The following is a 14,662-nucleotide window of genomic DNA, read 5'->3' as shown; positions in this document are numbered from 1 at the left end:
TAAACTAGTCAACTGATATATATATCTTGGAGACTCTGCAAAAGAACAGTGAACTTGGTATAGAACTGTAGAAGAGGAAGAATTCAGTTGGACTGTATTTGAGAAATGATGCAAATTTTTACCAATTCAAAGTTGATCTTTCCTGCAAAAGTCCATTTTTAGTAGTTTGCTGCTCTTTGTTTTTGTACCACCATAATGACAAAATTTTAAGCAAAGTTAACCAACAGAGAACCATAACTGACAGTGATAACATTTGACATCCATTCTTCTCACCTCTCTAATAAGAGGATTGACATTTGTTTCTTTACCAGTTCTTCAAGATAACATTGTTGATTACAATTTATCATAATTGGCCCATTTCTCATTACTTACATTACTACAAACATTAGTTCTATTAGTTGCTTATTATGTTGGACCTCATTATGAGCAAAAATAATTCATGCATATGCCATAATCTTTTTAGCTATTATTGAATTTATAGGTAACCATTTTCCAATTTAATTTTATTTTGTTGGATATCATCAAATGCTGCTTTGAATAATTTTGTTTTATATAGAGAGAACATTTGTTTCTGTCATTGACTTCCTGGGTGTCAAATGAGATAATATATATGAAATACTTTGTAAGCTTAAAAATACTATATAAATGTTAGCTTTTGGATGTGTGCCTAGTAATGGGATCACTAAGTTAAAGAATATGAGTAATTTATGAATTATTTAGTGACTTGATTCACAGAATGCCAAATCAGTTCCCAGAATGGTTGGTGTATCTTCTCAGTCTTCTCTCTCTCTCTCCCTCCTCCTCCCCTCTCTGTCTCTTTTTGTCTTTCCTTCTGTCTGTCTGTCTCTCTCCCTCTGTCTCTCTCTCTCTGTCTCTGTCTCTCTCTGTCTCTCTGTCTCTCTCTGTTTTCTTTCTCCCTTTCTCTGTCTCTCTTTACCATTTTTGCCAACTTGTTCAATGTGAGGTAAAACAGAACTTGAAACACACATGTACAAAAATGTTTATGGCAGCCCTTTTTGTAGTGGCAAGAAACTAAAAACTGAGTGGTTGCCTATCAGTTGGGGAATGGCAGAATAAGTTATAGTATAGGAATGTTATGGTATATTATTGTATAAGAAATGATTAGCAAGATGATTTCAGAAAGACCTGGAGAGTTTTATGTCAATTATACTGCTGGGTACTACATATAGTTTAGTAACATTTAGGTAATAATTTCAAAATGCTTTCCAGATGGACCATTTCATTTTTCTACCTGCAGTTCATGAATGTACCTACTTTCCCACAATCTTTCCAGCTCTTGTCATCTTACTTTTTTGCCAGCTTTGCCCATCTGATGGATGTGAGGTACTACCTTAGAGTTCTAATTTACATTTTTCTATTAGTGTTTTAGGGCACTGTTTCTCCCATATGGTTGTTGATAGCTTAGAATTCTTCCTTTGAAAATCATTCATATTCTCTGAATATTGGGAATGTCTCTTTTTCTTTTAAATTTGATTCAGGCCTTCCATTTTTCCTTTTTGTAAACTAATGTTTATCCCAGAATTCCTTCTTTTAACATTTATATGTATATTCATCTGGTGATGTATATGGTTACATTATAAATTAATGAATGAATTTACTATTGTAGCATATTACCAAGGATGACTTGTGTGTAAGAAATAGTAAAAAAAAAAATAATACCAACTCATGACCAGCAAAGAAAGTAAAGGTTATACAGTGAGACTTAAGCCTAAGAAATGGAGAACCCAAGTATGATAATAGCATCCACCAAATGTGGAAATGCTTATAGAAAGACTTCATATGTACTAGACAAATCCTCAGTAGAAGATCTGTAGAAGCTCATGGGCAACAATTGCCCAGGTGAAAAGGCAACATGGATGAATTAGTCTCTGGCACAATGATAACATAACATAACATATCCACTGAAGAAATTCATAAACTTAGTTTGAAATTCAAAAGAAAAATTAAGGACAAATATTTCTCAAGGTGCCATTGAAAAATCAATTATATAACATTCTGTGTTAAGAATGCACTTGTATAACTATTTTATGAAAATAAAACCAAATCAATAGACAATTACTCACTATTATGTATAAGGGCAGCACACATAACTGAAAAATGACCAAATAAGCCAAATATGCTAAGTATCGTGCTTATTGCTCTTAAAGATAGAAACATGATTTTTGTGATACATAAAATGAAAATTTGTTTTTACTATCAACATGCACATACATACATACATCATCATGTTTGTCATCACACAGATATCTATATCTATATCTATATCTATATGTGCATTTTTTTAGTCATTCAAATGAAAACATTCACCAGTTCAAGAGAAAGCATAAAAGGGAAAAGGAAAAGGAATAAGCATTTATATAGTGTCTATTATGTGTCAGGTACTGGGATAAGTGCTTTAACAAATATTATCTCATTAGAGCCTGATAACAGTCCCTGCAAAGTTGGTGATATTATAATCCCCATTTTATATTGAAAGAAAGTGAGGCAAACAGAAGTGAAATAACTTGCCCATAGTCATATGACTAGTAAGTATTGAGGCTGGATTTAAACTAGGTCTTCTTCACTCTAGGTCCTGAATTCTCTCCACTATAACATTTACCTGCTTCATTTATCTCAGGGAAACAATAATTTGTAGTGAAATGGCCCTGCCCTTTTATAGGTGGGTAGAAATTATATGATACATTGCAACGTGTTGAATCTATAAATAGGATAGAGATAAGGGCTAGACCTATGTTGATGCTGGGTTTTGATTTTTGGGGGTTTTGGTTTTTTTGTGGGGTTTTTTTGTTTGTTTTTTTTTTTTTTTTGGTATAGGATACTCTTCAGAAGAGGAAACGCCTCCTTCGAAGGTTGCCACTTTGACTTGAATATTGAAAATTTAAGTGACATACCCAGGATTACACAGTTAATATATGTCAGAGTCAAGATGGAATTTAGGATTTCTTGGTCTTTAAATCAATCCTCCATCTACTTCATCTTATGGTATATGAATGTTATGGAATATTATTGTTCTATAAGAAACAATCAGCAGGTTGATTTCAGAGAGGCCTGAAGAGACTTACATGAACTGATGCAAAATGAAGTGAGCAGAACCAGGAGATCATTGTACATGGCAACAAGATGATGTGATGATCTATTCTGATGGATGTGACTCTTTCCAACAATGAGAGGATTCAGGCCAGTTCCAAAGATCTTGTGATGAAGACAGCCAACTACACACAGAGAGAGGAGTATGGAAATTGAGTGTGGACGACCACCACATAGTATTTTCACCATTTTTATTGTTGTTTTGTTTGCATTTTGTTTTCTTTCTCATTTTTTTCCTTTTTGATCTGATTTTTCTTGTACACCATGATAAGTGAGAAAATATGTATAGAAGAATTGTACATGTTTAACATATTGAATTATTTGTCTTCTAGAGGAGGGTGGGGGAAGAGAAGGGAAAAATTTGGAACATAAGGTTTTGCAAAGGTGAATGTTGAAAATTATCTATGCATGTGTTTTGAAAATAAATAGCTTTAATAAAAAAAAGAAGGGTATAATAATTTTCTCCCATTGAGAGAAGGTCAGTGTCAATACTTATCAAATAGTGTGCCAGCACACACACTCTGCATGCCTCTATCTTTGGGTGAGTGCTTCCCCTGTTGACAGATGCATCAAATTATAATAAATATAGATGACTGCTATGCTGAAACAGGTAGAAAACATTTAATTATGGGTTTGAAATTGCCTAGAAGCAATTTATTCCTTATCTATAATAACTTGTGGCTAAAGCCTGTACTTATTAGGAGGCGAAAAAAATTTTGAATTTTTTAAGATGAAAAGAATGAAGAATTGGTTTAGATGTTAACAGGAATAGGTAAGTAACATCTCTTTCATGAGTACATGAATGAATGAAAAAGCATCTATTTTATGCTTACTGTATACTCAACACTGCACAAAGGGTGGTGGTATAAGTGTAAACAAGATAGTCTCTGTTTTCAGGGAGAGAGTACATAATAGAAGCTAGAAAACTGGGGAAGGGAAGGAAATATACATACATACTTGGTTTGGAAATGGCTAGAAAATAAAGGTCTAGTTCTGACTAGATTAGTTGACTTATCAAAGCCTAAGATCCCAGGATCTGATAGGAGGTAGAGAAGAATGGTGACCTGAGTTCAGGCTTGGAAAATGAGGAAGAAAGCATGGTAACTGCCCATATGGTCATTCTACGCTTAGATAATAGTTAAAGCAATTAGTTTTAGGATGGTATTCTGGATATCCTAAAATAAAACTTCCTATATTTATAACTCATTAATTTTAAACTCCAGAAATTGACTTATTTCCATTAGGTGTTAATGAAATCCTATGTTAAAAATGCAGCCTTTCTCTCAGGAGTCAACACCTGAAGAATCTACAGGGAATCACAGTACACCGAAGAGGTCAGTGTTTAGTGAGAGCTATAGATAAGGGGTTGCCACTCCAATGAGCTCTAAGTTGAAAGCCTACATTAAATATAAGAATAAAGTTTTTTCTTGTTTTTGTCCCCGAATGTTGTCTTCTTCCTACTTAGACTCATGTCTTTATATATTGAAAGGAAGATTTCAGTATTAACTGGAAATAAAACCATTGCCTCTCCTTATTTGATCAAGCATTGCTCTTTGTGAGTAACAATTATTCTGGAACACTTGCTAATTAGAGATATCTTCAAATTGTGATTCTGATATTGCAATTGCTTATTTCTTTATGGCAAGATCAATCATAGAAGTATGAGCAGATGACTCCTCTGTGATAAGCTTTTGAATTGAAAATATATTTTTGTAAAGCCTATTTTATTCCTTTCTGTTTATATCTTAATTATTTTAAATATGTTAAGGAAATGGTAGTTTTAATGAAAAGGTTTCTTTATGATATGAACAACCAACCCATAAAATAAATAGGTGGAGGAATGGGGTGGGGGTTCTGTATGTGCACTGTATACTAAACTAAACAATCAACCTCAGCAGAAGAGTTCCAAATAGAGTCATTTAAAGGATATTTCTGTCAATAAATGTTTTCCTTTTTACTTTGGTTGAAATACCAACAAGTTCCTATTCTGGAATTTAACTTTTATAAGAAAGGGTAAAGTGTTAGAAGACTGATTTACTGGTTTCAATGTCAGGAAGACCTCACTTCAAACCTTACCTCTGTCATCCTCTTTGGGGTATACTGGTCAAGTCACAACCTCTCAGAGGCTTAGTTAGTTCTCTAAGGCTTTCTGAGCTTCAGAGAAGGTGCTGATGAAATCACAAGTCTGATTTTTTTAAAAAATAATTAATCTGTCTGTAACATGAAGGCACCTCATAATACAAATCACTTGTAATTCACAGCTTTCCCTTCTCTCATGTACAGAGTTTCTATTTTAGAATAATGAAAGAAAAGAGGGCAAAGAGGTAAAAGCCTATTTCCTAGCTTCCTGGTCCAGTAAGTGACAAATCATTTAGCAAGATGCAAATGAGCTTTTAATGGTAAGTGTTTCAGAGATTAGAGCTCAAGTAAGTTATTTCATTTCCTGTGTCAGTTCTTATTGGGCCTATGTCATTTTAGGACCTTCTAAAAAGAGTCCTATGTAAAAATAGAAAATGGCGTGATAACTTTCATTGAAGTAGGTTATAGAAATTACAGGTTATCATTATCTCCACTATAATAAATTTTAAAAAAAAATCTGGGCCTTTGTGTCAGCCAGAGCCAGTTTAGTGACTTAATAGATGTAGGAGTTTCCTGTGGGTTAAGTAAAGAGACGTCAGTTAAAGATGTAAAAATAAAGATGAAAGAAGGTATGGTATTTTCCAGTATAAGACATTATGGCATTAGAAAAATACTGAATGTCTTTTTAGCTTTAATACCCTTATATAAAATAAATAGAGCTCACTTTTGGACACTGGTCTAAGATTTTTAAAACTTTATATATCTCTTGGGATCAACAACCCTGTGAGAGAGGTGCTATTATTATTCCCATCTCAAAGAAGAGGAAATCAGAGAGAAGAAAGGTTAAGTGGTCATAAAGCTAGGTAAATAGCTATAGCAAAATTTATAACCAGATCCTCCTGACTTTAAGTTAAGTCTCTATCAATTTCAGGTTGTCTTTAAATGTTGTACCCTCATTTTTTCCTTTGAAGAATAACCTCTGGGGGACAGTTAATGTAATTAAGTTGATGATTCAATATAAGAATATTATACAATTAGTCTTGTGACATTTTGAGACTGAGCTATCTTGTCTCTATGGATGATTTACTAGATTTTCCAAGATGACAGTCCCACTTTCTTTACATGATTTTAGTTCTCCTCAAATCACACAAGTCATGAATCTAAATATGTGAATAAGAAGTTTCCAGAAGTAAAAATAACCATATAAAGTAAAAATAACCACAAAACAAAAACTCTTAGAGGAGTAATCCCCAAACATTATTTTTATATTCCTAGACAAAGCTGAAGTTTTCATGACTTGGGTTTCATATGCCCAGAATAAAGAAGACATCTTAGAACAGCCTTTGACTCTTCCAGAGATTGAAAAACAATTTAAGAGACCACAACTTCCTTTACAACTTGGAGATTTCTCTAATGAATTTTTTAAAAATTTTTTAATAATAACTTCTTATTTTCAAAATACATGCAAAGATAGTTTTCAACATTCATCCTTGCAAAACCTTGTGTTCCAAATTTTTCTTCCTCCCTTTCCCCCATCCCCTATTCCCTAGAGAGCAAATAATCCAATATAGGTTAAACACGTACAATTCCTCTAAACATATTTCCACATTTAATGAATATTGATGTGAAAAATTTAAATAAAATATTAACAAGGAAATTATAGTAAATAATGACAAGTGAAATTTATGCCAGGAATGCAGGGCAGATTCAATATTAGGAAAAGAACAAGCATAATTAATCATATCTATAACAAAACCTACAGAAGTCATATGATTATCTCAATAGATGCAGAAAAAGCCTCTGACAAAATAAAATACTCATTCCTATTAAAAACACTAGAAAACATAAGAATAAATAGAGTTTTTTAAAAAAAATAACTAGTGTCTATCTAAAACCATCAGTTAGCATTATCTTTAATGGGGATAAGCTAGAAGCCTTCCCAGTAACATCAGGAGTGAAACAAGGCTGCCCATTATTACCACAATATTATAAAATACTATACTAGTAATGTTAACTGTAGCAATAAGAGAAGCAAAGGAAGTTAGAATACGAAATGAGGAAACAAAATTATTCTTTGAAGATGATATTATTAGAGAATCAACTAAAAAACTAGTTGAAATTATCAACAACTTTAGCAAAGTTGCAGAATACAAAATAAATCCATATAAATCATCCATATTTCTATGTTATAAACAAAGTCCAGCAGCAAGAGATTTAAAAAGAGAAATTTCATTTAAAAGAATTGTAGATAATATAAGTCCAGGAACTATGTGAACATAATTACAAAACACTTTTCCCAAAATAAAGCAGATCTAACCAACTGAAACAATATGAATTGCTCATGGATAAGTGTTATAAGAGCCACCTGCTATTGGCTGCTGGGGATCTAATTCTGACCAAGAGAATAGATTCCTTCATGTGAGAGGATGATAACAATACAAGGAGACTGAGAGGTATTTGCATTCTCTGAACTCTTCTTCCCTTTTGCCTCCTATTTATTTCATTCCTAATTCACAAGCAACATTTGAGTCAGTAAAGATTGATTTGCAATTACTTCAAGTGTGTTATGATTCATAGCTGTGGGGCTTTCAGAGAATCCACCTGCCCCTTAATGGTGCAATCTCCTTTAACCTTTTACAAGCTTTCTGGGTTTCACACTTAGGTGTGGTCCTTAACAGATAGGCCAGGCCAATATAATAAAAATAATATTTCTACCTAAATTAATCTACTTTATTCTGGGTCATACCAATCAAACTATCAAAACATTATTTTTATAGAGCTAGAAAAAAAATCAGAACAAAATTCATTTGGACGAATAAAAGATGAAGAATACCAAGGAAATCAAGGGAAAAAAATATGAAAGAAAGGTGACCTAGCCATATCAGATTTCAAACTATAAAATGGTAGTCATCAAAAGTATCTGGTATTAGCTAAGAAATAGAGTGGAATAGATTAGGTACACAGTATATTGTAGTAAATAATCATGATAATTTAGTGTTTAATAAACCTGAAGATCCAAACTTTTGAGAAAATGTGCTAGGAAAACTGGAAAACTATGGCAAAAAGCAGGTATAGACCAACATCTCATACCATATGCTGAGTAAAGATCAAAATGAGTCCATAAACAATTTGAGAAGCAGGTCCCCAAACCAGGAAGAAGGATAACAAAAATGACTTAGTAGCCGCCTCTGCTCTAGAGGAACTTGTCTGACTAGCTGAGAAAATAATACTTTAATCTAAGCCTTTACTTCCCTAAAGTAAGGATGGGACACTGGGTGATTGTGCTTGAACAAGAAAAAAGAAGCAGTCCCCAAAATAAGGAATCACCCCAAGAAGTTGTTATATAATGAGTCTTGCTAGTCTAGTTTTTGTCCAGTCTTATATAGGCCTCAGTATTAGATCACCAGTGATCCAGATATCAATTCTAGGTTTGATTTCCCTCCTAGAACAGAGGAAGAGTTCTAATTTACCATTTAGTTTGACCTTAGAGAAACCCCAAATCTGGTATCTTCTAAGTTTTCTGATTGGACTAGATCTTCTAGTGTTCTTTTGGAAGTTCAACATGAATTTCAGGCTTAAGCCACAGCCACATTTTTAGACCAGAGGGGGACAGTATGAGGTAGACAGTATTACTCTGACAATATTATCTTCACTTTCCTAGTAACCAAATATGTTACCAATCTAAACTATTAATTATACATACTCGTTAAGAGTTCTATTAACATTTTTTCCAGAGGAATTGCCTAAATTCTAATTTTGGAAAAAAATTAAGACCTCCATGATTATCCAAATTTCTACCATGGATTTCTACCATAATTATAACCAGAAGGATAATTTTCATTGTCTTTCTTGAGTTATTATATAGAGATGTCAGATTACTTCAATTTCTTGCTAGGGATGACTGCATTTTATAATTTGCCATATGGTTTGGGATCTGTTAGGATAAAAAGATATGAATCTATAGTAAAATTTCTACAGCTAATCGAACTGAGAAAGATGAGACATCTGAGTTCAGTATAGGAAAGAAAACATGGTGAGTGAGAAGTAGTGTTTTAGTCAAAAAAAAATGTGGGAAAGGAGATCACACATTTTTTTAAAAAGTATAAATTCTCAAAATATTTATAATAGATAGTTTTTGTGGTGTCTCTAATCTCTAGTTGCACAGATACCTACTTGGAGTATAGTATTCAAAGTGAACTTGCAGGCTACCTCCACATGGTATAATTTTACCCCACATATAGTTTTACCAACATTTCACAAGAAATCTGTATTACAGTATTATTCCCATTTCCCTAGTTCCTCTCACACACACTTTAAAGTTATAGAATCCCTGTGCAAATATACAATTATTCTAATCATTAGAAAACTAAAAAATTCAGAGTTCTAACATGTGGCCTTTCTGAATTTAGCCATAGACTCTCAACTATTTTCTTTTTTATTCCCCGGAAGGCTATCACAGATGCTATATCCAGGTCACATCCCCATCCTTTCATCCCTAGGAATATACCTTCCATTTGTAATTTTGTTCTTACTATGGCACATAATTTCTCTATTTCGCTGACACTTGTACTTTCTAATGTAAACCAGAGCACAAACCTGGCAGAGAATTACTATTATGTTCTATGCTTCTTTAAGGGCAGAGTTAGTGAAAGCTTGGAAGAGGAGAGATCGTGATCTTTTCTAGCTTTCAGCTTTGAGAGAGGACACATACAGTCCCAGGATTTCTTCAGGGAGAGGTTAAATGGAGAGAGAGAAAGACTCTGGGAAGAAGCTAATAGGTGAAGAGCTGGTGTCTCAAATGTGTCACTGTTTTGTGCTTGCCACACTAGAAACTTAGAGGATTTCCCCTTTGGTGACATCAGTGTCTTTTTCTGTCTGTCTCTGGGTTTCTCTATGACTGCCTCTGTATGTGTGTGTGTGTGTGTGTGTGTGTATATGGGTCCATCTGTTTGTCCTGTTATATTCTAATTTGTATATATTCCCTGTGTAACATTTACAATCCTGAGAGCCCCCACCCACCCAAAGGTCAATTAGGTTAAACTTCACCATTTTCCCTCCAAGGTTCTTTGGTGCCCTTAAAGAGGAGTTGAGTGGCATTTAGGTTCTTCTTAAATATCTACAGTTTTCACTAATGTTGTTGCCCCCAAGGATAGGAGGTAAAGTCCCCTGCACCCAGTTATTTTTATCCAGTAACAGTCATATTAGCTTTTACAAGGAAATATTCACTTCAAAAGGTGTAACCACAAATATAAAAACTCATTTTCTCAACATATGGGAAGTGTATCCACTCTGCTTCCTACCTGCTGCCATTCCCCACCTCTGCCTCTTGAGAGAGAAAGGGAATTAGATTTATACCTTAGCTTGGTTCCCTTGGAGTATAGTCCCCAGTTCCAGTCCAGCACCCCTATAGCTTGAGTCCCAGGAACTCTGGATTCTCAGGGCTTCCATACTGGACTGTTTGGCTGCACCCTCTCACCAGCATTATCCTTCACACATTTCACTACCATTGTACTCTTAACTTTGAGCCCTCTCTTCCCATGGACAAATATGTATCTGTCAAGTGCATCACAAGTTTATTAGGGAAATATTTTGTAACTACTCTTCTTGCTACATTATCTCAGTAAATGTCTTTACTAAGTACCAAGTGTTATCTATCTATTAATAGGAAGCACACTGGTGGTGATTTTTGAGTACTAGGAGCAGCTAGGAACTCAAGGAATTGTCCTTGGGATAAAGGAGTAATCATCCTTCCAGGGATCTAACCTGAAGGTTTGAATACAAGTTGAAGGAAGGACTAAGAGGGAATGTTGCATATCCATAAATGGTTTCTGTAAAATGAGGGGTTTGGACTAAATAATCTCTTAAGGCCTATTCCAGCTCTATTTCTGATATTTTACCCCTTTATTGGATAGTAGGCAGGCAGAGATTATGTTATTTTTAATCTTTGTATTTTTAGATTCTACAATAATTTTTCATAGTTGTAGGTGATTAATGAAAGTAAAATAAATTGGACATTACCAAGTAATTGTTTAATTAACTTAAATGAGTCTCTTCATTTGGTTCTTCTTCCTCTATAATTCCTTACTTTTTATTCTTTTGTCTTTTTACATTTAAGTTGATTGTTTATATAAGTTTATATAGCTAACCACAAGGGGGAGCTCATAAATGAGGTAATGAATCTTTAAACCCCAAAATACTGACAAGTTTGGGCAAGAACAGCCTGCCACAGTTTACAATAGCACATCTGGTTGTTTCAAGTGTGATCAATATTTCTCTCTCCGTTAAGGCTGGATCTTTCTCTCAAGTTATTCTGTGGAAATAAGTCATAGTAGACCCAGGATTTTACGGTTTAGAGTTTTTTTCCATTTCCAGTTGTGAGAAAAAAAAAATATTAACCACAAATATTTAGTTACATTTTGATATACTAAAAATGTAGAAATTCTCCTACCACATAGTGAACTATGATAAACTCTCTATGAAAGGATATGGTAAAGTCAATAGTCTCATCTACTTTTACTTGCTGTTCTTGGATAACAGATACTGTAGTTTTGTTTAAAAGGACTGTTTTCATAACCTGTGAAAGTATTGGATTTTTTTGTATTTGTGTCCTTCCCTCTTTTCTTATTCTGACAATAAATCCTTCCACTTAAAATACAAATACTCTCCTTTTTTCCCCTGACAGATCTTTCTATTTCCATACTCCCTCTTGTGAAATGCTTTACTTTTCTATACTAAGTTGCCAAAAATGCTATTAATTGAATGTATATTTTTAAGTGGGTTTGAACAGTTGTAAGAAAAAGTAAATCTGTACCCCAGGAACCTAAATTTGCCATAAGCAAGAACAGATTCCTTAGGATGTGAATACATCTCTTTTCTTTCAGTTTGGCCTCCTATCTTTGCTCTACATCCATTGGGACTTTACTGATTGATATGCCTCCAAGTTCAAGAGAATTCCTCCATGTAGTCTAAGGTTACCTTTGATGGGTACCCCTAAATAATGCTTACAATGCTTAAGGAAAATACAACCAGCAGTCTTTATGTCTCTTCCTCCAGTCTAGCTTGCTAAGCAAAGGAAAAAAAAATCTCTCCAAATTAATTAGCTTTAAGAATAAACACAATTAAAATATTCCCTACTTTTGTGGAGGAGGACTTTCTCAGACATTTTACAACTAAGTACATCCTTATAATTTTTATTTAATGATAATTTATATTCTTAGTTTTTATTACATTTCCCTTGACATCACTTTCTCCTGGGCAAACAGTCATTGTGGTTGGAGTTATGAAAGCCTTTAGGATATTGGCAAAGGGTTGAATTCATGCTCAAAGTTATCAAAATAGTTTTGATCAAAGATTTTTCAATTAAAAAAAAAAGAATTTTCATTGCTTAAAAACAAAATAACTAGATTATATTGAATGTCCATCTTCTTCCCTGAAAGAAAACACTCAGTTTAGCTGGATAGTTAATAGTTGGCTGTAATCCAAGTTCCTTTGCCTTTCAGAATATCAGATTCCAGGCCCTTCAATCTTTTAAGGTGTTAGCTGCTAGGTCCTGGATAATCCTGATTGTGGATTCTTGATATTTGAAATGTTTCTTTCTTGTTCCTTGCAATATTTTTTCCTTGGTCCGATAATTCTGAAATTTATCTACAGTATTCCTTGGAGTTTTCATTTTGGGGTTTCTTTCTGGAGATGATCAGTGAATTCTTTCAATGGCGATTTTACTTTCTGATGCTAGGACATCAGGGCAGTTTTCTTTGATGATTTCCTGAAAGATAATGTCTAGGCTCTTTTTTTCATCATGGTTTTCAGGAAGTCCAAAAATCCTTAGATTGTCTTAGATAGATGAGGTATTTTACATTTTCTTCTATTTTTTTTTTCATTTTTTTTGTTTTGTTTGACTGATTTTTGATATTTCATTGAGTCATTCATTTCCATTTGTTCAATTCTAATTTTTAGTGAACTATTTTCTTCAGTTACTTTTTTAGTTCTTTTTATATTTGGCCAAATTGAATTTTTAAATGAGTTGTTTTATTCAATGGATTTTTTTTTTCCATTTCACAAATTCTTTTTTTCAAGGACTTGTTTTCTTCTATTTTGACAAATCTATTTTGTAAGGAGTCGTATGAGTTTTCCATTTCATCAGATCTATTTTGCAAGGAGTTATTTGCTTTTTCCATTTCACTAAATTTATTTTGTAAGGAATTTTCTTCAGATAATTTCTGTTTCCTTTTCCAAAACCTCTTGCAACGTTCTCATTTCTTTTCTCCATTTTTCTTCTAACTCTCTTTTAAGATCCTTTTTGAATTCTTCCAAGAGAGCCTTGCAAGAAACCCTTTGGAACTTCATTTGGAGACAATCTGTTTTTAGAGTCCTCGAGGTTTAAGATCTGTTTTTCTCTTTCTCTATAAAAACTATGGTCAGAGTTCTTTTTGCTTTTTTGTTCATTTTTTTTTTTTTAAATATTGAGGTCTGCTTTTAGGGCAAAGGGGAAATTGTCCAAACTTCCTCTTAGAGGTTGCCCTGGGTCAGTATTGACTAACTTCAGTAGTGGGTGGATGTGGCCAGATCCCAGGGTACTCTGGAGTTTAGGGGCGCTATTTGCCTTTTGTATTTGCGTTGTATGTCTTATAGCTAATTGGCTAATATACTGGCTTGCAACCAGGACAGAGTAGCCAACATTGTTCAGTAGATTCCTCCTGGTAGATTCCCCAGCATGGAGCCCACACCACCCTGGGTCTACACTGCCTGCACTTAGCCTGCCTGTGCTTGGTTTCCATTAGGCCTGCCTCTCTCCCACCTGATTGAAACAGACCTTTTCAGAAGATCTTCCAAATTATCTTCTGCTGGAAATTTGTTACACTTGAAATATTTGTGGGCACTGTCAGTACAAAACCTGTTCAGAGTCTTGATTTGCTATTAATTTGAGGGACATAGGGAGAGCTCAGAAAAAGATCTGTCTCCTCTCTGCCATCTTGGTTTCACCCCGATCATATTGAAAGAGCTAAGAAAAAGTATTCTTTCTTTCTTCTTGAATATGATGTTTTTAAAAGTTTAAGCTTAATTTAAATATGAACTTAATCAACTTGATATTCTTTCTATTTCAGGCAATCAAGAATCTTGTTGAAGATAATAGAATCCCTCTATTTCTGAATCTTTTGCAGTAAGAATATGAACGCCAAAACTCAGTCTACTTCATCTAAAACCAACTAACTCTTATGTTACAACCTCGGCTCTTCCAGCATAAAGGGCCCAGGTATATTGTATGAAGTTTCTTCATTTCCTTCAACTTGTAGCTACCACCAGGAATCCTGTGAAGATTCTCTGTATGCTACCTAGCACATGGCATACTGAGGCCAACTTTGCAAATGCAAGCACACCATTCACATTACTACAGAATATTTTATTGAAAGAATGGAAAAAAGAAAAACCTCTGAACCATTAGTCACAGGATCTCTGAATTTCTGAGTTTGAAGAA

At 33.9% G+C, this 14,662-nt stretch overlaps 1 protein-coding gene across 10 annotated transcripts in view; it reads left to right on the top strand.

The window, feature by feature from the left end:
- EPB41L3 (erythrocyte membrane protein band 4.1 like 3) overlaps positions 1 to 14,428 on the top strand; it is a 220,782-nt gene extending 206,354 nt beyond the window's left edge. For all 10 annotated transcript variants that reach the window (XM_031946598.1, XM_031946599.1, XM_031946607.1 and 7 more), the window contains 2 exons: positions 4,384 to 4,442; positions 14,292 to 14,428. In XM_031946598.1, the coding sequence (XP_031802458.1) occupies positions 4,384 to 4,442; positions 14,292 to 14,337 (105 nt within the window). In that variant the 3' untranslated portion in view covers positions 14,338 to 14,428. The remainder of the gene's footprint in view (positions 1 to 4,383; positions 4,443 to 14,291) is intronic.
- The last annotated feature ends 234 nt before the right edge of the window (positions 14,429 to 14,662 follow it).

This window comes from Sarcophilus harrisii, chromosome 1, assembly GCF_902635505.1.
Source record: "Sarcophilus harrisii chromosome 1, mSarHar1.11, whole genome shotgun sequence".
NCBI classification, from domain to species: Eukaryota; Metazoa; Chordata; class Mammalia; order Dasyuromorphia; family Dasyuridae; genus Sarcophilus; species Sarcophilus harrisii.
The sequence above is the reverse complement of the archived record's forward strand: the minus strand, read 5'-3'. Positions and strand labels throughout refer to the sequence as shown.